Source organism: Mytilus californianus, unplaced genomic scaffold, assembly GCF_021869535.1.
Source record: "Mytilus californianus isolate M0D057914Y unplaced genomic scaffold, xbMytCali1.0.p SCAF_5, whole genome shotgun sequence".
Lineage (NCBI taxonomy): Eukaryota > Metazoa > Mollusca > Bivalvia > Mytilida > Mytilidae > Mytilus > Mytilus californianus.
Genome location: NW_026262701.1, coordinates 45184845 through 45210293, shown reverse-complemented (window position 1 = coordinate 45210293; position 25449 = coordinate 45184845). Strand labels below are relative to the sequence as shown.

Genomic DNA, 25449 nt, shown 5'->3' with positions numbered 1-25449 from the left:
CACTATCCAGGATACACATTAAAAATCGTCCATGATTCATATATAAAAGTTGCTTCTTTTATATCAAAACGGTAAAAAGAAAATACACTATATACAAAAACTTTACCATCTTATGTAATGTCCTTCCTTTTCAACTTGGCATTTTACGCTTTAGGATTACTGTTCAATTAGTATTGCCCGTTGCTGGGATAGTCTATGGCACAGACCTCTCGATAATGTTTCTATTCTCTCCTCTGCGTTCTTATTTAAAAATCTATACTTTGAGCAGTCGACAACTAATTGACACAAATGTTCATCACTGGTCATTAATTCCTGAATAATATCCTGATCCCCTAAGTTTTCTATCAATACATCCCTTATCAGATGTAGAAAGTTACTTCTTATATGCTGTAGCGTAGAGCATTTTACTATGAAGTGAAGTATATCTTCATTACCCTCTGTTCATAGCTGGCAAATTGGCGACACAAGTCCATTGCTAAATTTAGCTCGGTGATATTGCAGGTATATTGTCCCTGTTGCTAACTTTGCCTTCAAGGAGGCAGACGTTATGGCATATGGATTTGTACCACAGCTTTTCAATATATTGTGTACTTGCCCTTCTTTGACATTTTCATAATTAAGTAGAGCCAGAGTAGATTTTGATTGAGCTTCCCGGGTGGGTTATCCATAGTATCATATGGCGATGGTTAATCATATATATTGGCAATTTCAACAGTTTTTGTAAACCAGCTACCAGATTGAAGAGATTTTGTTGCTAGCTGTCTGATGGCTAATTTTCTTTCGATTGAGTTTTCGTTTCTTATGATATTTCCAAAGTTTTGAGAATTCGTTTGTGTATTTCTGATTCTATAGTTATCCGTCCAAGTAAAAGATGTGAAACTACATTGGCAGTTCTGTCTGGCAGATGCTGAATTTGTCGTAAGAGTTTCCGGAAATATGTGGAGAGATTTTTTATGTCTTCAATATTAAGTTTGATAACATATGTGTGAATCAGATGGATTGCGGCTTTAGGGTTTACTCCTTTTAGTCCATGAAGACCAGCACCTATCAGTGCATATACAGTTCTTCCTGCTGTAATGATCCGCTTTTGTACGACTAGTTTTGTGCCTGTATTTGATGTATTGTCCCTCTCAATTCCAAGATGTGTTGAGGACGTTGGGGTAGCCATAAGTTAAATGCCAGTTACATTCTGAAGAATCATTAAAAGTAAGCACCGATTCACTGATTCCATATCGATTCTTATTTGCAAATCTCGATTGTATATCCAACATGGTTTGAAGTTCATATGGGTCAGTTGTAATTAGTGTGACATCATCAGCTATACTGAATAAATGGTGGCTCATATTTCATTTTCTTCGAATGTTGTTTATAGCGAGTTGACGAATAGTTTATATGCTGACGGGGACCATATGCCTCCTTGGCGTACTCCTTGTTGTTCTATGATTTGATGTGAGAGTTCTCCTTTCCATTTTACTTTTGAAGTCAATTCTGTGTACCAATTTTCAAAAACTAGCTAGTTAAAAGTCCTGTTTTGTGCATTTCTCTTAAGAGGCCTAAATGCCATAATATATCGAAGGCTTTTCTCGCATCCATCAGAGCAATATATAGACTGGATTTCTTTTTCTTTGCCTCAATAATTAGTTCCGTAATGATCAGTGCCGCAATACATGGACTTTCGCCCTTTGTAAATCCTTTTTGGAGATTACTTTGCCTTACTGAGATTTTATCTTCATTTCTAGATAAGTGTATCTTCTCCACAACTTTGCCCACTGAGCTTGTAATTGTTATTTTTCTATATGAGTTTGGATCATCTTTCGGTTTTCCACCATTCTTAAATACTGGACATACTATTCCACTTTTGATAAGTGTTGGTATATGTACATGTTTAAACAAGAAATTTATAATAAAAGCTAAAATGGATATTAATAATGATCCACCATATTTAAGATGTTCAGCAGATATATTCAGTGCATCTGGTGACTTCCTATTTTTAAAAGATGAAATTGTTTTTTCCACCATGTCGGTTGATACATGTTCTATATTGTGTTGATTTTCTTCTGAAAAGTACTTATGTAGATTTTGTACATCTTTTTCTACATTTTCTTTAAACATTGAGTCAAAGTTCGGATTTTCAGATGGTGTGGCTAGATCATAAAAGCAGTCAGCCCAGACTTCTCTTATTTCAGGGTCTGTGTTAACTATTTCATCCTTAAAGATAAATGCTGATGCACATGTATTCTCAGTGTCTCTTTGTTACGGATAAGCTGGTAAAAACCTTCACTATCATTTTCGCTCAGATCCACAATTCGTTGATACTTTTCATTTCGCTTATGTGCTGCTGATTTTCGCTGTGTACTTCTGAGTACCTTCTTACATTTTCTTAGTTCGATATATGCGCTCTGGGTGGAATCTTTTGGCTTTCCTAATGTTTTCCATTTACCATAACATTCTTTGCTTGTTTTTGCTGGTGCGGCTATTTCCGGATTCCAACATATTTATCTCTTTTTACGTTTTTTGATGGGTTGTTTACATTGTTTTTTTCTGCATTTTTATTGAGTATGGTACAAAGTTGTTGTATTTTCTCTGCCGCATTTTCACAGGTGATATCTGATCTAAATGATTTTAAGTCGTCTTCTACGTCCTTCGCATATTTTTGTTTATCTATTTTTTTCCAAATGATTCGTTTAGTTTGCCTTCTTAAATTTTGCGTATCCTCCTTAGGTATATCACCCTGGAGTAGCACCAGTACTGGGTCATGCGTTCAGGTGTTTTCTCGTTCTCTTTCAAATGTTGTGTACATGGAGATAATTTCTGCACTCTGCATGAAATAATCTATTTGAGATTCATCCCTCCTATTATAATGATAAAACGTATTTTGCCCACGACATTGTTTTGGTATAAGTAGTTTCTGCCCATTCTAGAAAAATTTTAAATGTTTTGTCTCTGGATATCCCATCCTTTCTGTGCAATGAAGCATTCATATCTCCACCCCGAATATTGTCAGCAGTAGCACCATATTTTTCCACTATTTCTGCTATTTCGTCCAAGACGGCCTGATAATCATCATACGTATTGTTTCATGTACCTCTTGTTGGCATGTAAGCGCAGATCAGTATTAATGGCTTTTCGTACTTTAATTTTATAGCAATAATCCTGTTTCCACCATCTGGGAGTAATTCAGTGTATTGATCAAATTTCTTGCGCACGCATATAGCCATATGACGAAACAATTTTCACTTTTGTACTCGTACTATGAATAACAAATTTATATATTTTGTAAAAAATGTTTCTGTACTCCTAACAACAAAATTATTATATTAAAATTTACCTGTGTACGTAACTTTATTTAACACCATTTTGTCCTAGGTTAAAGTTGTCTTTTTGACATTGAAACATCTTTTTTATTTATATTGTGTCATAGATCAAACTTATTCGTTCAGTGTATATTTACTTGTTTTTGTGTATTGTCGTTTTGATCGACGTAAGCCATTTCAATTGATATTTTATTGTGTGTCTTTTTTATGTTGTAATATTATACCACTGTTTCCGATTAGGGTGAAGGTTTGCGCCTGTTATAACGTTTAAAACCCGCTGCATTTTTATGCACCTGTGTTTAGTCAGGAGCCTGTCGTTCAGTGGTTGTTGTTTGTTGGTGTGGTTCATAAGTGTTTCTCGTTTTACGTTTTTTATATAGATTATACCGTTGGTTTTCCTGTTTGAATTGTTTACACTAGTATTTTTTGGGGCCCTTTTTAGCTTGCTGTTCGGTGTGAGCAAATGCTCCGTGTTGAAAGCCGTACTTTGACCTATCAATGTTTATTTTTTTCACATTGTGACTTTGACGGATAGTTGTCTCATTCTTATTTATATGTAATACAATTATTAATTGATGAAAAATATATTATATTCATTAAACAAAGCTTGTCCTTCATTGGTATGACTTTATCTTAAAAGAAAGAAAGTGGCAATATGAAAATCAGAAGGACTTGAACAATGTATGACTGCCAATTATACGTTTATCTATTATAGACCAAACGAGATGAATCTTGTGAACTATAGGATCAAAATATGATCTTCAACAATGAACAAAAAGAAAACCAACATTCCCTAATATATGACGGTGGTATAACATCACAACATCATGAAAACATCATGAAAACCGTAAGCTTGATTTAATCCTTACAAAATACAATGGCTGCACCTTTCGACAATAGGAGGAAAGCCATTAATATGTGATTTTTGAAATTTCAAAAATAGCGAACAATTTCAATTCTTCTAATTTTATGTCAATTTGTTTGTTCATTGATAAATCCTAACCCTTGAGTTCAAAAGTGTCCTAACAAAATATCACAATCACCCGAACATGTTTGTTTAGGCAAGGACGTTTAAGTCAACCTTTAAAGCAAAATGTATAAAAACAAAAATACTTTAAATAAAGCTAATACTAACAATGACCACTGCCCTTTCCTCGATCTTGATATCTATATCATTAATTGAAAGCTTAATACTAAAATATATGATAAAAGAGATGATTTTTCATTTCCTATCGTTAATTATCCATTTTTAGATGGTGACGTTCCCTTGTCACCATCTTACGGTGTTTATATATCTCAAATTGTACGATTCGCTCGTGTATGTAACAATGTTTTAGATTTTAACGAGAGAAATTTATGTATTACGGAAAAATTATTACACCAGGGTTTTCGATATCATAAACTAGTCAAAACATTTACTAAATTTTATCATCGGTATAAGGACATCATTCGTAAAAATAGCTCAACATGCAGACTTCTTATACGTTCAGGTATTTCACATCCAATTTTTTATGGAAATATTCTTTATAAAGCACAAAAATGTCAGTATTCACCTCTGAAGCTAAAAAAACTTTTAAATAGACTTATTAAGAAGGGATATAGTTACGATACTGTTGTTAGGTCATTAAAGATTGCATATGTTGGCGTTAATATTGATTCACTTATAGGGTCTTTGCATCGGCACTAAACACATTTATTTAAAAACCAGTTGTTGGCATGACACGGGTTATGTTCTTCTCATATATGTTATGATGGTATGATACTAAACCCCTAACAGGAAGGATTGTGCCTGATATTCATATGATGAAGACATAATCTTTCAATCAGTTTAATTGAAGTCTGGAACTGGCATGTCAGTTAACTGCTAGTAGTCTGTTGTTATTTATGTATTATTGTCATTTTGTTTATTTTCTTTGGTTACATCTTCTGACATCAGACTCGGACTTCTCTTGAACTGAATTTTAATGTGCGCATTTTTATGCGTTTACTTTTCTACATTGGCTAGAGGTATAGGGGGAGGGTTGAGATCTCATAAACATGTTTAACCCCGCAGCATTTTTGCGCCTGTCCCAAGTCAGGAGCGTCTAGCCTTTGTTAGTCTTGTATTATTTTTAATTTTAGTTTCTTGTGTACAATTTGGAGTCTAGTATGGCGTTCATTATCACTGAACTAGTATATATATTTGTTTAGGGGCCCGCTGAAGGACGCCTCCGGGTGCGGGAATTTCTCGCTGCATTGAAGACCTGTTGGTGACCTTCTGTTGTTGTCTGTTCTATGGTCGGGTTGTTGTCTCTTTGACACATTCCCCATTTCCATTCTCAATTTTAAATATTGATATTTGACAGACTAAAAATTTATATATATATACAGGCTATTCAGTGATATAGTTATAGTTCCTTTCAGTTTTCCGATTTAAGATTTTGGAGTTAGAATTTTCTTGTCTAAAAATAATAACAACTAGAAAATAGTATATTTATAAGCTTTTCACATGAGAGATCATGATTACATAAACCATCATCATCAACATGGCGATATAACTATAATTGATGATTTACAACATAAAAAATGGATCATTTTTGTTTTAAAGATACATCAAAATTGATAGATCATAGCAACAGTATATACCACCATAATGTACAATATTTATATTGAATACTGTGCATAAACAAAAATGTTTGAAACAAATCTAAGAGTAACGTATAAGATTCATATTTTTGAAAATTCTTATCCATTTTTTTTTTGCAACAGTTACTGAAAATGCATAACTTAACAGCAATGACGATCCATTCAATTCGAAATTTAGAGTAAACAACAGAGCTTCTGCACACCTATTCCATCTGGTCAATATTATATGCAATCGTTTTATATTGATTTCTTATTGATTGCATATGTTTAATAGTTTCACCACAATCACCAACTTTGACTGGGCCGAACACTTTGACGCCAGGACAAACAAGAACATGGACATGTATTTCTGCCAATGGTTATCCAGCTGGTGTAATGACCATGAGAAATAAAAATAAAAATACTCAATTTACATCTGAGTTTACATCTACCAGTGTATTTAATCAAAAATCCTATGATGTTACTGGTACCCTTACCTGGAGCCCAGTGATTGTTAACAATAGAGACACCATTTGTTGTGATGTAACACATACAACCACACTTGGCAATATTCCACAGACAGTCTGCAGACAAATTACAATCATTCGTGAGTATTTCGAACTTGAAAATTGTATACTTTATCTGTTCCAGAGAATATACGATTTTATTTAAGTTTGCTAGTTCGACCCGTATCAATTAATGTAACCTTTCTTCTCAATCTGTTTAAAGACTAAAATATTTCGGTCAATGATCAGCAAAAAACACAAAGAAAACAAATACATTTGGTCAGACGATTTAGTGGTATTTTACTAAAAGAATTTAAGACATTGGAAAACTAACTGCAATTTTAAACATTAATTTCTTCACTTTTATGTCTAACAGTCCATTCTGAGGTAAAAAAAAGTACTTAATTATCAGGCAAGTACAAGAATATTAAAAAAAACAAATATTAGTAACCGTAGACTTATAAAGCTCTCAATTTGTGTAAACATGTCCCTCATTATGTACCAAAAGAACAGGATTTGAATGCTGTAACATAATATCTTTACAAAATTTAAAATACTGACACCTTATATTGATGCGACAACAAATTTTGCAATTTAAACTTTAATTTTTGCACATTTATGTGTAACAATTCATTCTGAACACCCAACTGTACATATTTGTTACGTTTTGAGGACTTGTTTTTCAACAGACTGTCGGAATTCCAATGGGAACCAATTGTGCCCCTCTTCTTGCCGACTTGTTTCTTTATTATTATGAGGCTGATTTCATACAGGAACTTCTTAGGAAGAAAGATAAGAAGTGAGAGAACATCATCTTTAACTTTACGTTCCGCTATATAGATGATGTTCTTTCACTAAATAATACAAATTTTGGTGACAATGTTGAACGAATCTATCCCATCGAACTAGAGATGAAAGATACTACAGATACAGTTAAGTCTGCCTCATATCTTGACTTACATCTAAAAATTGACAATGAGGGTCGGTTAAAAACAAAACTTTTCGACAAAAGAGATGATTTCAGCTTTCCAATTGTGAACTTTCCATTTCTATGTAGCAACATTCCAGCAGCGCCTGTATACGGAGTATAAATCTCTCAATTGATACGATATTCCCGGGCTTGTATTTCCTATCATGATTTCCTTGATAGAGGATTGCTGCTCACAAGGAAGCTATTAAACCAAGAGTTCCAAATGGTGAAGTTGAAATCATCCCTTCGTAAATTTTACGGACTCCATCACGAGTTGGTTGACCGTTATGGAATAACCGTTTCACAGATGATATCGGATATGTTCCTTATGTCGTAACTACAATACCCTTCCCTTTTCCCGAATGTGACCTACCGAATTAGACTATTTACCGGATTTGTAATAACATAAGCAACACGACGGGTGCCACATGTGGAGCAGGATCTGCTTACCCTTCCGGAGCACCTGAGATCACCCCCAGTTTTTGGTGGGGTTCGTGTTGCTTAGTCTTTAGTTTTCGATGTTGTGTCATCTGTACTATTATTTGTCTGTTTGGCCATGGCGTTGTCAGTTTGTTTTCGATCTATGAGTTTGTTTAACTGTCCCTCTGGTATCTTTCGTCCCTCTTTTTGAGTTAATTTTTATTACTTGTAGAAACTATTAAAATTAATGCTCCTGTTACCCAGTATAGTCCAAGTCTACATTCCTCTGTTACTCTGCAGTGTGCTGTAACTCAAGGTACTGCAACTCAAATCATATGGATAAATATAACATTCAACTGAATATAGGCAGTAATTCCCGACTTTCTGGTGGTACTGTCGCTACAGAATCTCTGACAATTACCAATCTTCTTCTTTCTGATGGTGGAAACTACGTATGTCGAGGCATTGATGCTGTCAATAATTACATTGTGAATACAAATACAATTATTGTTACCCCTGTTGGTAAGTACCTGTATATCATTATTCTTTGTTAGTGAAAATTATTTAAAAAAGAGAACTAAGAAAACTCTGCATCAGCATTGTAGTTATTTATATCAAAATCACTAAAAAATCTTTCCCGTACTATCAATAAATAAAACAGGACTGATACCGGGTCTTGACCTGCGTTGCTGCATATAATTGATTGAGTTAACATTTACACTGAAGCAAACGTGATCATTCCCGTTCATTAAAGCCAAAAAGTATTATGAAAAAAACTTTTCATGTACAATGAGTGTTGTAAAATTTCAATATATCGGCAAACAGAAATTTGCTGCATAGCCGACGTAAAGATTTATCACTCTGACAACTAATCATAATAAAGCCACATGCAATAAAAGGATCATTCCCTTCAAAAAGAGGCGTACATAAGTTTGATGAAAATTTTCCATATACAAGGAATGCTTTACAATTTCAAAATATCGCAAACAGGAAGTGCCTGAAATGTGAATGATAAAAATGCTAACTCCATACCTCTCGTCATTATGTAGCTGCAAACCAAATATTTAACCATTCCTTTCAGTAGGAACCAAGAAAATTTCCCTAGTACAATGAGTGTTGTAAAAATTCAAACTATCGGCAAACAGAAAGTGAATGCACGACTGGTAAAAAAATTGCTTATTCGATACAATTGAATATCATCAAGCATCAGCCAAATATTAAACCATCCCCTTAATAGATGCCAAGAAAAGTTTGATGAAAATTTCCCTTGTACAAGATTAAGGATAGTTCAAAATTTTAAACAATCGGCAACAAGGGAGTGGCTGCACGGCCGATGTAAACATTGCTTACTTGCTACAACTCAACATCATCAAGCTGCAAACCAAATATCAAATGATTCCGTTTAATAGAAGTCAACAAAACTTTGACGAAATTATCCTTCCCAATGTCTTTCGAACGGACAGATTCGAACGATTACTCGACCTTCTTTTGCCATCGAAACGATGGTAAAAGTTTGGTTGTCATTAAAAGGATCAGTTTGTTACCATAATACAAAAATCAACTAATTCTGCATAACAAACAACACATGTACATGTATGAATGTTGTTTTGATGACCTGTTCGGATTTAACCGATTATGAATTTTCTATTGCTAATGGAAACAAATGATGGATTAAGCCTTTAATTTATGATTTTATTTATATATAATTTACAAGCTTAAATGAACATTTCTGGTATTGAAACTATCTGCCATTTAAACTGGGATTTTACAAACCAGCAGACGATAACTTTTTAAATCAGATATTGTCACACATGTCACTGGACAGTATGTTTGTTTTCTTCAACCAATTCAAACAACAGTATGAGCTATTTTATTGATTTGCATCCTTTGCTTGTTTGTTTACACTGCCGTTTTTGGAAATATTGATTTTTTACAATTACTTTGTGGTTTGCAAATTCAAGGGACCAAATAAAACTGAACCTTTCATACCTTGATATTAAAAAGGAACCACGTATTATGCTTTGAATGTATAAATGATATACATATATTATTCAAAAAAATGCCCATCATTCCATTTATTAGTCAGGTTCCAAAATGAAATCAGGGATGGTCGCCATAGTGGAGCAAAATATAAAAAAGTTGATAATATAGATGTCAGTTTCAGTTCAAATTTGTTTGTTGTTGTCATCTGAAATATATACATGATAACGAAATGATTTATGGAAATAAGTAAAAAGTTCTTAAAATGTCCAAAACAGTTTATGACTTTATAAAATTGTTTGGATAAATAATTTCCCAGAAAGAAACACGATATAAATAGGTATGAATTCACATTAAAGCAATATAGATAACATTTACAGTATAAATCATTATATTCAATGTATATTAAAAATCATTTGAGGAACATCACCTGTAACAACTATTCCACAGCAATCATATAATCAAATGACCGGACAACACATTATTCTTTGGTGTACAGTCAGCTCACCAAATAGTCCCCTACAGGACGTTCTATGGACCTTTACCAATAATGGAGAACAAGTGACAGATCCTATCCTCGTTTTAACTTCAAATGGAAAGTATTCAGGCTCAACAACATCTAGTCCATCTTTGACCATCAGCAATGTGGCATCCACTGACGAAGGAACGTACAGCTGTAAGGCCAGAAATCTAGTTGGGACCAGCACAAATAATCCGATAACAACTCTTACTGTAACCGGAAGTATGTTTATTCTATATTGTAGAAGTTTATTTTAAAAAAAGGAGACGTGGTATGATTACCCATGAGACCATATCTAATAAAATCTCATTGACAAAGATCGATTGTGAACAATATCTTACAATTATACAGCCTTCAACAATACATCATATCCATGCTTTAAACTATAAGCTAGACTTCACAAAAACAACATAATGACCAAATTTGAAACTATTAAGAAGAGTAAACCAATAGCTAACCAACAGCCTGAATTAAACATGTTAAATGCCAAAAGGAAATGAAGAGCAATAATTGAACACAAGCAACAATCATAACCACTGGATTACAGGTTGCCATCTTTGGACAGACACATTTAATTTAATATTTTTGCAGGTTAAAACATTTTTGTAGGTTGTCAACACTACCCAAGCCTTGTTTTCTTAGTAACTGGAAGTAAGGGTGAAGCCATTTTCTATTCATAAACAACTATATTCCATCAGAGAAAAATATAAATAAATACACCCCAACGAATTCAGGATGACAATGTCATGAAAAGCATGACCATAAAATTGAGAATGGAAATGGGGAATATGTCGAAACCAACAACCCAACCAAAGAGCAGACAACAGCCGAAGGCCACCAATGGGTCTCCAACGCAGCGAGAACATCCCGCACCCGGAGGTGATCTTCAGGTGGCCCCTAAATAAAAGTGTGTACTAGTTCAGTGAAAATGGACGTCACACTAAACTCCAAAACATATAAATGAACTAAAATTTTAAAAAAGAATACAAGACTAACAAAGGCCAGAGGCTCCTGACTTGGGACAAGCGCAAAAATGCGGCGGGGTTAAACATGTTTTGTGAGATCTCAACCCTCCCCTATACCTCTAGCCAATGTAGAAAAAAGAAACACATAGGAATACGCACAGTAACACTCATGATTGTTTCTATATGATTGATGTTTCTATATAATTTTTGTCAAGCCTGCGACTTCTGTCGCAGAAAGTGAGACATAGGGATAGCGATGCAGCGGCGGCCGCGATAGCGGCCGCGACGGCGGCGTTAACTAAATAATTTATATTAGAGCTTAATATTTCAGAAGGTAGAAGACCTGGATTCTTCATACTTTGTATATTGATGCCTTATGTTATGAAGTTTCCGTCTATCGGTCCATTGTCATTGACGTCATTTTTTGTTGTATTCTTAATTTCTTTCTTGTTATAAGTAATAGGATAACTATATTTGGTATGTGAGTACTTGCAAGGCCCTCGTGTCTGTCAGACAATGTTCACTTGACCTGGACCTCATTTAATGGATCAGTGAACAAGGTTAAGTTTTCGTGGAAAAGTCCATATCTCAGATCATATAAGCAATTGGTCTACTATATTTGAATTGGTGTATGGAATTATTGTAAGGTGTACATGTCTAACTGGCAGGTGTCATCTGGCCTTCACCTCATTTTTTACGGTTCATTGCTAAATTTTTTGGTCTGTTTTTCCTGAACTATAAGCAATAGGTCAACTATAGTTGGTGTATGGAATGATTGTAAGGTGTATATGTTGTTATCATCTGACCTTGACCTCATTCTATGGTTTATTGATCAATATCAAGTTTTCCTGGTTAAGTTTGTTTTTTAGATACTTTTGCACTAGGTCAACTATATTGTTAGTATGTGTGTTTGATTAAATCAACTTAAATTTGTGAAAAATTTAAATAATTTATCGTTTTATTTTTTTTAACAAATTTTCATGAAACTTTGGTGAATAGTTTATATCTATTGACTTAATCTCCCTTTCGGTTTTTATAATATATCCCTTTAGTATTTTTTGAATATCTTATATGAATTTGAGGAGTTGTGAAATTTTATTCGTTGAAAAAGCGATGGGCGTATCATGCGCTCATGGCACAGCTCTTTATTTCCTGAAATGGCGACCAAATATTCATATTTTACGTACAATATAATTACTGTGCATCAATATTTTGAACTGCTAGTATTTAAAAATATGTGCAAAAAACGAAATTGTTTATCGTTTTAATTTTTCCTGAAATGATAACCAAATAATCATATTTTTACGTACATTATAAAACCGTGAATCAATATTTTGAATGAAATCTACTATTTTTTTTAACATACATGTATATGTACAACACACCATTACTCTGACTTACAGATGAGGTAAACATTTTTGGAAACGTCCAGCAATTGTTATAAACTACTTTTGAAAATAATTACTGAACATTAGGCCGTTAAATTTCGGGAAGGAAATACTTATTTGCGGAAACGTGAACGAAGGAACGTGCCACCAGTAATCAATCGTGATTGTTTGTCAATACCTGCATGCTAGCTGCTATTAACAAAATTGTCATAACTGATGATCAATGTCGCATAGATTGAATAGTTTTGTGATCATGACAACACCGAGATTATACTATAAATATTTGATATTAACAATCATACCAAATCTTCCTATTTGTATATTAAACATGTCAAAATAAGAAAATTAGAACGAAATGTAAAATACTGTGTGAATGACGCGATTTTAATGACGATATCAATGTCGCGTACATATACGAATACATTATACAAATAAAAGCAGATGTGATAGATACATCACGGAGACAGCAACGCAACAATGCAACCAACCAAAAAGCCGTCAACAATAGACTGTCCACAAAATATTAAGTTTAAACATATTTTATTTCTAAATAAACAATAGGATTGGATACATGTTATAACAACTTAACATTATCCTCTCCAAATAAATTACAATTTACAAAATTTTAAGATGACAGCAATTATATAATTAAGTACAATATAAAAAATATATTCAACAACACATACCGTTATCTTGATAATAGTTTTTCGTAAAATAACCAAGAATTATTAAAAAATTACATGTATTACTGGTAAAAAGTTAAATAGCAAAAATACCGAACTCCAAAGAAAATTCAAATCGGAAAGTTCCTTTTAAAAGCTCAGACACATCAAACGAATGGAAAACATTTTTTCTGTCATATTCCTGACTTAATAAAGGCATTTTATTATGTAGAAAATGGTGGATTAAACCTGGTTTTATAGGTAGCTAAACCTCTCACTTGTATGTAAATTATCAAATTGGGAATCTCGTTACAAGAAATTACTTAAAACTTTACTGAATTTTTCCATAGATACAAAGATTTCGTTTGCAAGTCTGTCTGTACCTGTAAAAAAACTTTTTTCAGACGGAACAGCACATCCTTAATTTTACGGTGATGTTGTTTACCGAGCCCGGAAATTTATATACGATCCCGGTAATCTTATAAATCTTTTAAATAAACTTATTTTAAAAGATTACCTATCCAAAACTGTAATTGAATCTTTGAATATTATTGTTATTGGTAGACATATTAATTTTGTTATCAGTTATTCAAAATCATACTTAATAGTTTTGTTATACACATATGCACTGTCACGATACTACTGGCTCTTGACTTTTACTCGATACCTTTATTTTGGCATTGCACAAGGTCATGTTTTTTTCTCTGACTGTTAAAGATGCCTTTACATCGATCTGATGAGTTAAGCCTTTTTCATCTAATTTTTATAGTTTGTTCTTATGTTGTGCAGTTACATCAATGTCCCAGGTGGTTGCGGAGAGGGTTGAGCGCTCACAAACATGTTTATCCCCGCCACATTATTGATGTGCCGGTCCAAAGTCAGGAGCCTGTAGTTCAGTGGTTGGCGCTGGTTTTATGTCCGTCATATTTGTTTCGTAAATTGTTTTGTTCTAATTAGGCCTTTAGTGTTCTCAATTGAATTGTTTCATATTGTTTATATCGGGGCTTTTTATAGCCGACTATACGATATGGAATGTTCTCATTGTTGAAGGCCGTACGATTGGCTGTCATTGCTTACATCCACGTTATTGAACTTTGGTGGATAGTTGTCTCATTAACTATCATACCACATCTCCATATTTTTATAATAAATATATATATTATGTCTAAACAATAACAGTTGGATACGAGTGCATTTTAATAAACAGCAATATTAATCAAGATTAAAATATATTTAAGTCCGATTTTTGCGTAATTTACGTGCGTACAGTGTCAGGGTAACACATTTCAAATGACTTTTTTCCCTATTTTCTGATTGTCTCGATATCTGCAAAAGGGATTTTTTTAGAATGTTAATAATAACTCTAGCAAAAAATCGCAGCTTTTTTATTTTTATATGTAACATTTTTTCTACAACTAAATTCTATCAGCGTACATGAAGATCATGTCCATCCTGTTACCGCTACTTAAATAAAACGTTAAACTGTTCTCTCTATGAATATTGATATAGTCCGTGTTGATTTCAAAAGCGCAAAGTAACCTTTACATTAAACACAGCACGTTGCTTGTATAACAGTGTAGGGAGAAAAATTTCAAGACATTTAGTGAAAAAAAAATAATGGGTACTTTTTTGTCATGTCTATGCCGTTACCAACATATTTATTAATCACGCCAGTATTATACTTGTAAAAAGTGCAACAACGTGTTGGAAACCAAAATCACAACAGAAAAACATCTTCACTTCACAAAAGGGAGTAGTTATTTCACAACAACATTCAAAAATGATGAAATTTGTCTATCTTGTTATGTCTATCCTGTTACTATGGTTGCTATGGTAACAGTAACAGGATAGACAATAGTAGACAGAAACATCGTTAAAAAGTTTATAATTACATATAGTTGTACACATATTGAAATGTTTCGTTTTTTGAATTCATCTAAAGGTTATAAAGTCTTAATCTTCGCAATTTCGCATTTGCAGATGCATTACTGCTATCAGTAACAGGATAGACAAAACTGTAACAGGGTAGAACTTAATATAATGATATATCATAAACGTGCGTTCCTGTTACCAATAAAATAAAGACAAAAGTAAACCAACACGCAAGGGAATTACTTGATGTTGGGTTTATTAGAAAGAGAGAAAAACTGCCGAACATTATTAATTGCTATCTTAGACTTGCATTACTGATGGTTATTTTTATAACCTTTGAAAACCATATTTTAGAGGCATTTTTCAGTACAGCATGAAAAATTGAAAAAATAATCCATTGCATCACAGAATGAATATATATAGAAGTTTTTACTCTTGAAAACCATCTTATTGGCTACGACAAACAAGCTTACAACTTTACTAAACCTCTTTTAAATAACCCATATCCGCGCCAGCTTATTTATTGACTGATAAAACAACCAGCAAATATAATTCTTGATGATTTTTCAATGACTAAGAACTTATAATTATATCCCCTTATGTTTTTTATAATTAATTACTGAAAGCAGGCAATTGATAATATACAGTTTCTTACCTTGTCCACCTTAATCTCGAACAATATATTACATTATTGAATTTCCTCAATTTAAGTCTAAAGACTTGAGTGTTTTATTGCATGTACTGTTCATATCTGCTGGTGAGATGAAATTCACCTTTTAGTTTTCACTGTGATGATTTGTTGGGCTATGTTTTGTTTTTGTGAGTGTATTCTTGTTGGTGTGTGTCCTTAAGTATAATTCGTGTTAATTTCTTAAAAGTAGCAAATACTTACTTGAAATATACATTTTTAATTTGCAGGTGGTCTTGATATTATAGCATCGAGGACGACGTATTCAGCAATAGTTGGAGATTCTATTGTTACCATACTGTGTAAAATAAACGGCACACCACCGGCTATTGCATGGGACTGGACAAAAACGTCAATTATAGGAGGCAATTCTGAAATAATATCTCAAGGGACAAATAATGCACGAAGACAAGTTATCAATTCTGCAACCAGACCAAATTTAAATATATATAGCATTACAGAAGACGATGAAGGTATCTATAGATGCAGAGCTAATAATGGGGAGCGACAGTATATAAGTGAACCTATAATACTGAATGTGCAAGAAGGTAATATGTTCGTACTTTCCTTTCAAATTTTCACATTCAGTCATCAATTAGAGTTAACAAATTTGCATGTACCTAAGATCACACACTTGGTAGCGCCTAATGGTAAACAAAAGACCTAATAAATTTCTTCATGTATTAATCATGCTCTTGTTTTAAGGTATGGAATTTGCCCCTACAAAAGGTTTGTAAAATTGAAATCTCAAATGTTTTATTTCAAATAGACATGAAGTATTTTTCAATGCCTTTTTACCGGTTATGACTTACTAGACGTATTAGTGTGTAATAAGGCCGGACGTTGACATGCATATATGTAGGTGTTTACAATATTGTCAATTGATCTATGGTAGATAGTTGTCCCCGTGGCAAACTTTCCATGCCTCCTGATTGTTATAATTATCAATAGCAAGACGACTTGTTGAGGAAGAAATAATTTCCATTCTGACCTTTTTACTAGAAATGTCTTTTTCCATTTATTCTTTTATCTTAGTATTAACCATTGTTGTTTCTGATACTTTTGTCTTGGTTAACGATTTTTTTTTATCTTCATGGACGTTTTGTTGCTGTATTTTCAACTTCGTATTCCTTAGCTATTGCATGTCTATGTACCTTGGGCATTCAAAGTAGATCAATTTATTTGTTAAACAAATTGAAGGATCAAAGTAGTAATTGCCTATACATTTTCAGGACATGATGCAACAAATGATTCATTACTATTGTAACATTCGTTTTTATAATTGATAAGACTTTTTTGTCCCGTGAAAGCAGTTAGTTCCATGATTAGTTATTGGGTCACAAATTCATGTTTCAAAAATTCATGTTGACCCAATGACTTTGATTTGTTAACAATTTTTAAAACCGTTGTCGGTTTCCGGAAACGTCTAAAAAGTAAAACACAAGAGAATCATAAGCATAAGTCAACAAAAAGACAATAGTTTAAAAACTGAATAATGAGTAGATATGATGATCATTTAATGCGTGTGTTCTACTACTAATCTTTCAGTGCTTTTAACTACTTCCTTAAATTTTATCAAAGAAATCATCTTTAACTTTTGCTATAAAACATACGAAAATAGCGGAATTAACTCTTTTTGGTGTGCAAAATATTCTTTTGATGTTTCAGATAAATTTCGTACTTTTGATGGTCATTATGATTCAGTTGACAATTTTGACTTTTCCCTCTATAAAATACAGTGTCACGCAATCTTATCCAATAAAAGATTTCCTATTTGAAAAAGCGTCGTTTGAAAATTTTGAATGCAAATGTTTTTGCTGCAATGAATATTAAGCCTTTTAATCTAATGAGAAAAGTAAATATGCTAGATATACATACTGGATATATGATTAGATAAATACAGCTGTTGACAACATTTATGTACGTCTCGGCAATCAATGTTGTAGGTATTTTTATATGCACCAAATGTACCCCTTTAATAGAAGACTTATTCATGTACTGTAATAAATCACAGTGCATGGCCAAACTCCTTAAAAAACCTTTCTAAATTCTATATAATTGATAAATTCAACAACACTTGATGATATTGTTTAGTGAAATAATCAAGAATTCTCTAAATTTACTGTGGGAATTGACTCAAAGGAACATACTTTTAATAAATCAAATATTGACAGCCATAACTGTCATTTCCTTTTGTACTTCTTTGTTACACTTGTTTGTTTTTATAGTGATTAAGATGATAATACAATGTTGACTGCTGTACCCCTATTATTGACATTTTTACCTATTGTGTCTGTTTATTTTGTTCACGCATCGTTGTCAAGATAATGGAATTTGATGCGACTGTCATACACGTGAGAGGTTTAGCTAGCTATTAAACCAGGTTCAATCCACCATTTTCTACCTTAGAAAATGCCTGTACCAAGCCAGGAATATGACAGTTGATATATTCGTTTGATGTGTTTGAGCTTTTGATTTTGCCATTTGATTATGGACTTTCCTTTTTGGGTTTTCCTCGGAGTTCAGTATTTTTGTGATTTTACTTTTTCCTAGATTAAGATATTTACAGGATACTCTACACATTAATTAACGAAAAAGGGGACAATTTTTTTTTCCTTATTTTTAGTTCTCCTTCTTTTGGACGGTGATGTTCCCTTTTGCGTTGTTTTACGGTGCTTATATATATCAACTTGTTCGCTGTATCTGTGTTAGTTGTGACGTTTTGGATTTCAATGAGCGAAATCTATGTATCATTGGTAAATCAGTAGGTCAGGGATTTCGTTACCACAAAGTATGAAACAATGTGTTACTTAAAACCTTTACTAAATTTTTACATAGATACAAAGATTTGGTATGTAAGTTAGGCGGTACCTGTAGAAAAACGTTTTTTAAACGGAATAGCACATCTTATTTTACGGTGATGTTGTTTACGAGCCGAAATAAAGATACGATCTGGGAAAACTTATTAATCTTTAAATAAATTTATTCTGAAAGGTTACCGATTTAACACTGTAACATGTGTAATTGGATCTTTGAATATTGTTTTTATTGGTATAAATATCGATTTTGTTATCTGTAAACCTAAACCATACTAAATATCATTGTTATACATGCACATTCACGGTACTACAATCTGTCGATATATTTTTTTTCGATACCTATTTTTTAGCATTGCACAAGGTCATGTTTTTCTTTGACTGTGAATGACGTCTTTATACTAAATCCATTGGATGTTAGATGTGTACTGATCGATATTGTAGTCTTAGATACATATTTTTTTAGCTGTTATTGGCTTTGAACTGGTTGTCCATGTTAAACTTGAAACTTTACTATTTTAGCATCCTTTAGAAGAGTTCCAGGTGAACCTCAAACAAATAATGCGTTAGATATTGAAGAAGGAATAACAGTAATTCTTACATGCAGTTCTTCTGGAGGAAATCCGTCACCATCAGTTGTTTGGTTGAAGGATAATATTTTAATTAATGCTGGTACTAACTCATCCATATTTGGAAATGTAACAACAACAACATTGACCTTTGTAACGACCGTATATGACGATCTAGAGGTATATGAATGCCAGGTGGATAATGGTTTTCTCCAGAGACCACTTGTGAAATCTACATATCTAGTATTAAACCGTATGTATTGTCATTTCTTTGAAAATTAATTACATCTCTATCTAATGTCTAGACAATTGTCTTATCAACAAATATCGTATGCTAATATACATACATCTTTCGAATTTTTTTGTGACTTTCGGATGCTGTATTAGTAACGTATACCCGTATTTTACTTAATGAATACTCATATTTATCCGTCTATCGTTTACTAGTGGTGTATGACGATATTATGAAATATAAAAAACGTTTAATAAATGGTTTAGATATACAAGGAACAAGGTGGTAGAAAATTATGGCTATGTTTATAATGAAAATGTAAAGATAAAAATCAATTCAGAAAAGTGTTTCGGCGCACGAAATGTTGTATTACATGAAGCTGCATACGATATAAAAGCCATCTTGAAATTAGAACGTACCAAAAGTTAGTTCATATTGGTTTCCTGATGATGTTGCTTAGATGTTATTGGCTACATGGGTTAATGAAGTGGACATGTTTACGTAAAGTAAGACAAGGAAGATCCAAATCTAGATTGAATAAATTAATGTTACGAGTAATCTAGGCCTAGTCTATGAATGTTATTGCTATCGGATCTAATTATTATAAAAGATTTCATGTGGTGAACATCTAATTAAGATGTCGAAATTGTACTCTGGTAACTGGAAATATAGAAATGGGTAATGAGTTTCATTTCAAATATATGTATTGTAGGGATTTTCGAATAAAGCAATACATGAATTTAGTGTTTTTTCAACCATCGCCGGACATTTCTATAGATGTTTTTATGTTGATGCTCCTTGTTTACCCTCCTGTATAAGCGCTTATAGTTTAATTTATACTTTTATTATTATATATTTACTTTGCTCAACCTGCATTGTGAACATGATTCGTTTTATTCACATTATTTTTCCATGTCTGATGTTAATTAACATACTACATACTATTCTAAGTAAGATATAAAAGAGAGACGGAAGATACAAAAGGAATATTCAAACTCATCAGTAAGAGACAAACTGCAAACTGACAACGCAACGAAAGTATAAAAAAATGACCAAAAAACTGACAACAGAATATGAAATACAGATTAGAAATCTAAAGAATGAACAACACGAATAACCAGGATTGATCTCAGGTGCACCGAAAGGGTATGCAGATCCTTTTCCACATATGGCTGTCATTGTATTGCTCATGTAAGAACAAACTCTGTGATAAGTTTATTTCGGTGATGTAAATTCGAGGAAAAGAGGACGTGGTTTTAGTTGCGACAATCGAAACATACTTGTGGTCCTCTGTGAAAAGATATTCCATTACCGTCGATTTATTCGTGATGACTTCCGAAAATTTTTCGATGTGATGACTTTAACCTCACAAAATGGAACCTATGGTTTAATAGCTTAATAAGGATTGTGTTTACATATCTCAATTGATACGTTATACTTGTGCATTTTCACACTTTACGAACTTCATATACAGGAGTGTGCTCCTTACGCAGAAACTGCTCCAACAGTTATGAGGAGGAAAGATTGAAAATGACACTCCGGAAATTTTATGGACACCATCACGAATTTATTGATCTATACGATGTATCTGTGTCTAAACTAACTAACGAAATTTTTACCACGTCTTAGATTGTGGTTTACCATGTATGTCGTCTGGTCTGCTAGTACCAAACGTGACCTATTCCTGAATATGACTGTTTTGTCGAGTGTGAATTCGCATCGCTATACGACGTGTCTCGGTATTTATACTATCAACATTCATGTATTTAGTTATGATGTTTCTTTTGTAAGTACGGTTGGATATTGTGTTGTGTCTTATCGTTTGTGGTTTGAATTCTGTATTTTCGGTACATTTCACATATGTCTTATTTGTCAGTATAGTCGAGTTACTTGTGGTTCGTCTACAGTGTTTTTGTTTTATGTTGCTTGTTTTTAAGTGTATTTACTGTTTGGTCTGACATGATCTTGTCTTATATTACAGTTATTTTATTTTTATTTTCTCTATGTATGTAAATGTTATGATAATAAATTAGCTATTTCATTGATATGATTTTAAGTTTAAAGCAACTATATGCACAGGAATTTTTTTTTATACACAGCTTTGATTTAGAAGAAAAACCAACATGGTTAGAAAATACAAATAATAACACCATTACAAACACAATTCCATTTTAATATTCTTTTCATGGTTGTAAAATACATAGAATAACACCATTACAAACTCAATCCCAATTTTATATTCTTGTACGTGTCTATAATTAAACAAATCTATTCTATTTTTAGAAATTTACCTGTGATAATTTTAACATCACAAAAAATACGTCACTTTTTGTGGCGTTATACATTCGTGAGACGCGCATGCGCAGTTGATACTTTGTTTGTGGTCTCCTGGTGTACGGTCGTAAATTCATGGATGGTGTCCGTTGTTATTCTGTGGTTTACATGCTGTAATGTACTATTATATTATTTATTTATGTATTTCTCTATCCCGAGTGCTCTTGCGTTTAATTGTACTGTATTCCTGTCACGTAATGGTGTCATTTTATCGGTATTTTTAACATTGCCATAACAGCGGGAGGTTTGGCTAGCCATAAAACCAGGTTCAACCTACCATTTTTTCTTAAAATGTCCTGTACCAAGTCAGGAATATGGCAGTTATCATCAAATAGCCCGTTTCTATGTATGCTGGCGTTTGTTTTTGTTACAGTTCAGTGTTTCTGTTGTTCCGTTGTTTTCCTCTTATAGTTGATGTGTTTCCCTCGGTTTTAGTTTGTAACTCGGATTTGTTTTCGCTTAATCGATGTTTGACTATTGAACAGCGGTACTGTTGCCATTATTAATAACTTGTTTAATAAGCAACTTTCTGTCAAGGAAATCATGATAGGAAATGCAAACTCTGGAATATAATATAAACTTGGACATAAATTGCTCGATCTGTTTATTTATGCATGTCGCGGTGCTGACCTATGTATATTAGTCCATTATTATTCATCTATTATCAAATAAGAAATTTATTAGGTTTTTTTTTTTTTAAATTAAGATAGTTTGGAGTAAGTACAACACTAAAAACAACATGCAAGTATATAAGGTCAACAACAATGTACTTAATGTTAAATCCTCGGAACACAGTTAATTAAAAAGTTTAACTGCAGATTAAGTCGAGACTATCAGGTTTTCCTGGAACATTTTAACAACCTAATGCATTAGAGAGATTCGAAATATTTTGTCATTAGCGGTATCGCTTGTCTGTCTGATCATTACCTCCCAAATCTAATGAATAATGATTCTTACTTTTACTATTGCATGTTCTATTTTGTTGACAGTCTAGCTTACTTTGGAACTTTCAGAACGTATGACGCTAATCTTTGCTCCACAGTCCTGCAGTTCCCTAGCATATTATGTTTCAATTTGCGTCATATAAATATTAATAATTTTGCAGTAACTAAAACCAAATAAAATTATCCAGATGAACAAATACAACTAATTAATATTCATAAAATTAAAATAACACAATTTTCCATAAAAATTCCCACAAACACAAAAACAAAAGCTGACGACGAAATTGTGATATTGCAACGCGCTCAGTACATGTACCTCTTTAGAAAGGTAAAACTGTTATTTCATTAATATCACATATTCATCATTATTATTGTATTGCAAACCTTTTTTACGCTTTAGCTTCCAACAAACCTCCAGGTCAACCAATAATCACTGGATCACAACGCTATGATTTAGGAGATACGGTAACATTATCGTGCAGTTCTACAGGAGGAAATGCTTTACCTACAGTGCATTGGCGCAGAGATGACAATGTTATAACAACTGGTATAAGTAGATTTTCAAGTAGTGGGGTGACAAGCACAACGCTGACCTTTGTTGCTGGTTTAGAAGACCACCTTGAAGTGTTTGAATGTCAGGCTAATAGCGGCTATTTACAGAACCCTCTTGCGTCGACAACATATATTGAATTGTATTGTAAGTAAAAGGTAATAGTATTCCAGAGGATGTTAACCAAACCGGGTTTTGCGAACATAATACATTGGTTGCAAAATCTGTGATTAGATTTGATCAATACAGCAACATGTGCACTGCATATTCCATTAAAAAACGATTTAATTCGCAAGAATATTTGCCGTAAATGTACTCATAGTCATTTTTAATTTCTTTGTTGCAAAATGTTGGTTTTCGTAATTGAAGTTGTTGTCAATATAACAACAATTTGGTTTTATTCTTTCTTAACAAAGCTTCGTTTCGAAAGATAAGGTTATTAAGACTCGTATTCGTGACTTCCATTTGAACTCCATACACTATCGTGACTAGCACAATTACGGTAATTGATTCTACCGCTAGGAATAGAGACGGGAAGGTGCATTGGTAAACAACGAGAGGAGCGCATTTGTAGATTTTGTAGAGAAAACAGCATTGAAGACGAATCACACTTTGTTCTTGACTATTCGTTTTATACTGAACTTAGAAGTGAACATTTCGAAGATATTATATCAGATGTCAACTACTTGCAAATGAGCAAGTTGTATTTTGACAAGTTTAATTTATTATCTAAAACTTTATTGATAAAAATATATCCTATATTAATCATTATATTTTCTAGTTAGATAAATCGTTTATCGAGACTTTTTATCAACTCCGTGACACAAATCGAATACGAACTTTAATATTTAGGTGACTTGTAGACCCATTGGATCGGGTGTATATAGATATAAGAAGATTTTGTATGAGTGCCAATGAGTCAACTCTCCATCCAAGTCACAATTTGTAAAAGTAAACCATTATAGGTCAAAGTACGGCCTTCAACACGGAGCCTTGGCTCACACCGATTAGCAAGCTATAAAGGGTTCCAAAAATGACTAGTGTAAAACCATTCAAACAGGGAAACCAACGGTCTAATTTATATAAAAAACGAGAAACGAGAAACACTTATGAACCACATCAACAAACGACAACCACTGAACATCAGGTTCCTGACTGAGGACAGATGCAAATAAATGCAGCGGGTTTAAACGTTTTAATAGGCGTCAATCTTCACCCTAATCTGAAACAATAGTGTAACATCACAAATAGAAAGACACACTATGAAATATCAATTGCAATGGCTTAACTCAATCAAAAGACACATTAACAAAACAAGTGAACATACACTGAACGAATACATTTGATCTATGACACAATGTAAATACAAAATTAATTAAATAAGGGGGTCAGATGTAAAACAATATCAGAAAGACAACCATAGCCTTGGACAAAATGCCGCCAAATAAAATAACGTACACAGGTAAATAAAAATAATTTTGTCATATTGTATACATGGAGTACGGAAATATTTTTTACAAAATAAATAATTTTGTTGTTCGTAGTACGAGAACAGAAGTGAAAATTTATCGTCATACTAAACACTTATCAAAGGTGGTAAATATTTAAAAAAATGAGACGAGATATAACACTAAATAAGTAAACATTAAATAACAAAAATACATTACAAATTGTATCAACAGGTCAAATAACACGAAAGTACGATTTGAGAGTACTCGCAGTTACTGAAAGCTAGTCAAAAGCCAAAAACAATTAAAAATAAAAAATCATACTTCAGAGTCTAAAATCAACTAAAACACATCCCAGGGATTTAGTGTTATAACGTCATGGACAGTGAAAGAAGACATGACTTGTGCATGTATATATTATGTTAAATTATGTTAATTGACACATTATTGTAACTACACATGTCACTATAATAAATAATCTACTCACTTACACGTAATTCCCCAATTGTGAGATTTAACTGAATGTTACTTCGCATGACGGATAATGCATTTATAGCAAGGGACAATTACCCTGTCGACGCATCTGGTCTCGCTCCTTTAGAAGGTAATGCGATTCTCTAAATTTCTGTCTTTTTCTTTTTGATTTACAAGATTAGAGCATCGGTAA

The 25449-nt window shown here is 32.9% G+C and overlaps 1 protein-coding gene across 1 annotated transcript in view; it reads left to right on the top strand.

Moving 5' to 3' along the window:
- The window catches only part of LOC127701992 (hemicentin-1-like), a 187047-nt gene that overhangs the window by 77331 nt on the left and 84267 nt on the right, over nt 1-25449 (top strand). Inside the window, exon 8 of the mRNA XM_052205963.1 lies at nt 19228-19527. Within this exon, the coding sequence (XP_052061923.1) occupies nt 19228-19527 (300 nt within the window). The remainder of the gene's footprint in view (nt 1-19227; nt 19528-25449) is intronic.